Source organism: Otolemur garnettii, unplaced genomic scaffold (genome assembly GCF_000181295.1).
Source record: "Otolemur garnettii isolate 467f Iridium unplaced genomic scaffold, OtoGar3 scaffold00012, whole genome shotgun sequence".
Classification (NCBI taxonomy): domain Eukaryota; kingdom Metazoa; phylum Chordata; class Mammalia; order Primates; family Galagidae; genus Otolemur; species Otolemur garnettii.
In genome coordinates, this window is record NW_003852407.1 from 30,133,113 (window position 1) to 30,134,778 (window position 1,666).

The window sequence follows — 1,666 nt, forward strand, 5'->3', positions numbered from 1 at the left end:
TTGAGCCACAGGCGCCGAGCCTCTTAAGTATGTTAAAATGAATCTCTGTTGGGAAAGAAAATGTTTTAAATGTCAGTGAATGACACTATTAACTTTAATACCATTAAGATAACATTACATTCAGGATTATATAATAGATTGAATATCTGTTGGCATATTCCTTATCTGTCTTTATGAAGCATGAAATGCACAGAATCTGAAGAAGAAGAAGTCACCAAAGGAAAGGAGAATCAACTTCAACTTAGCTGTTTTATCAATCAGGAAGTCAAGTATCTTTTTACAGGACTTAAATTGGTAAGGACATTATAATTGTTATGATTTGCAATTGCGTATTTACGAATGTGCCTCCTCACTACAATTTATTTGTAACCCCAGTGCTCATTGTGCTTCAGTGGTCATTTGTAGACGTGTGCAGAACAGCACAAATTGAGCTGCCTGAAACAGGTGATCACAGCTGTGGTCAGACAAGGCAGTGCTGCCTGGTGTTAACCCACCTCTCCTGCTGCAAACAAGTATCATCTTAGGGGTAATTTTAGTGCTACGTTTTTTTCATTTTTGTGCTTTCTTTTGGTGACTTTGCTATTTAAAATGATCCCCAAGCATAATACTGAAGTACTGTCTTTTGTTTCAAACTGCAAGAAAGCTGTGCTATGTGTTAGCAGGAAAACATATGAGAGTAGCTTCATTTGGGCATGAGTTGTAGTGCTGTTGGCTGCGGATTTGTTAATGAGTCTACTCTTTTTAACTGAATATGAACTAAGGCGACTTTAAACAGAAATACACGTAAAACAAGTGAATGTATTGAATAGCTGATGAAAGTAGTGTGACTAGAGGTTTGTAGGATCCTAACTCTGTATTTCCCCTAGGAGCACTGGTTGAGTATTCATTAAGTCAGTCATGATTCATTAAATCATGATAATTTTGTAGAAAATAACGACTGTGAATAACAAAAATCAACTATATAGTTGGAAATGAAACCAACGTGAACTAACTTCATTTCATAAACAAAAGCATTATTTGCATGGTTGTGTAGCCTAACAAATATTGGGAGATTTTTTACTGACCAATATGGATATTTCTTTGTCACACTTGCCACACTGAAAAGTGGCACCTAAAGCCTTGTGCTGCGCCTTTTAGAGCACTAACGAGAGGCTGAGTTAACCTATGCTTATGTTTTCTTACATGAAAATGATAGTAACTAGAGAGTCAGGTGGACTCTAGTTAAATGAGCATTCACGTAAAGCCATGACTGCTTCGTCTCTGCTTTTAACCATTTAAAGATGATCATATAATATTATCTAAACCAGAACACTTTGGAAAATAAATGAGGATGTTTTATTGATGATGTATAAACTGGGATTGTGCTATGCAAATCAGGGTATAGAGTTCTGCCGTCATGCTGCCTGGCTGTTGAGGCCCTAGAATTGAACTTAATTGGTGTGTGACTGAGCCAAAACTCGAACTTGCTTCTCTGAGTATTCAATTAGTATTCTTTTTCTAGTGCCATATTAAAGAACGTACATATTCACATAAAATGTAGACTTCTACTCTTCTAATGAACAAATTGATAAAATAGAACAGTTTTGTGTGTTACCTCATTAATTGGGTATGATTTGGGGTGTGTGTCTATCTCTTAAAGGATCTATCAGTTTGAACCGTTCTCTTT

The 1,666-nt window shown here is 36.2% G+C and overlaps 1 protein-coding gene across 1 annotated transcript in view; it reads left to right on the forward strand.

Moving 5' to 3' along the window:
• The window catches only part of USP14 (ubiquitin specific peptidase 14), a 51,158-nt gene that overhangs the window by 37,321 nt on the left and 12,171 nt on the right, over positions 1 to 1,666 (forward strand). The window contains exon 9 of the mRNA XM_023510161.1: positions 180 to 294. Within this exon, the coding sequence (XP_023365929.1) occupies positions 180 to 294 (115 nt within the window). The remainder of the gene's footprint in view (positions 1 to 179; positions 295 to 1,666) is intronic.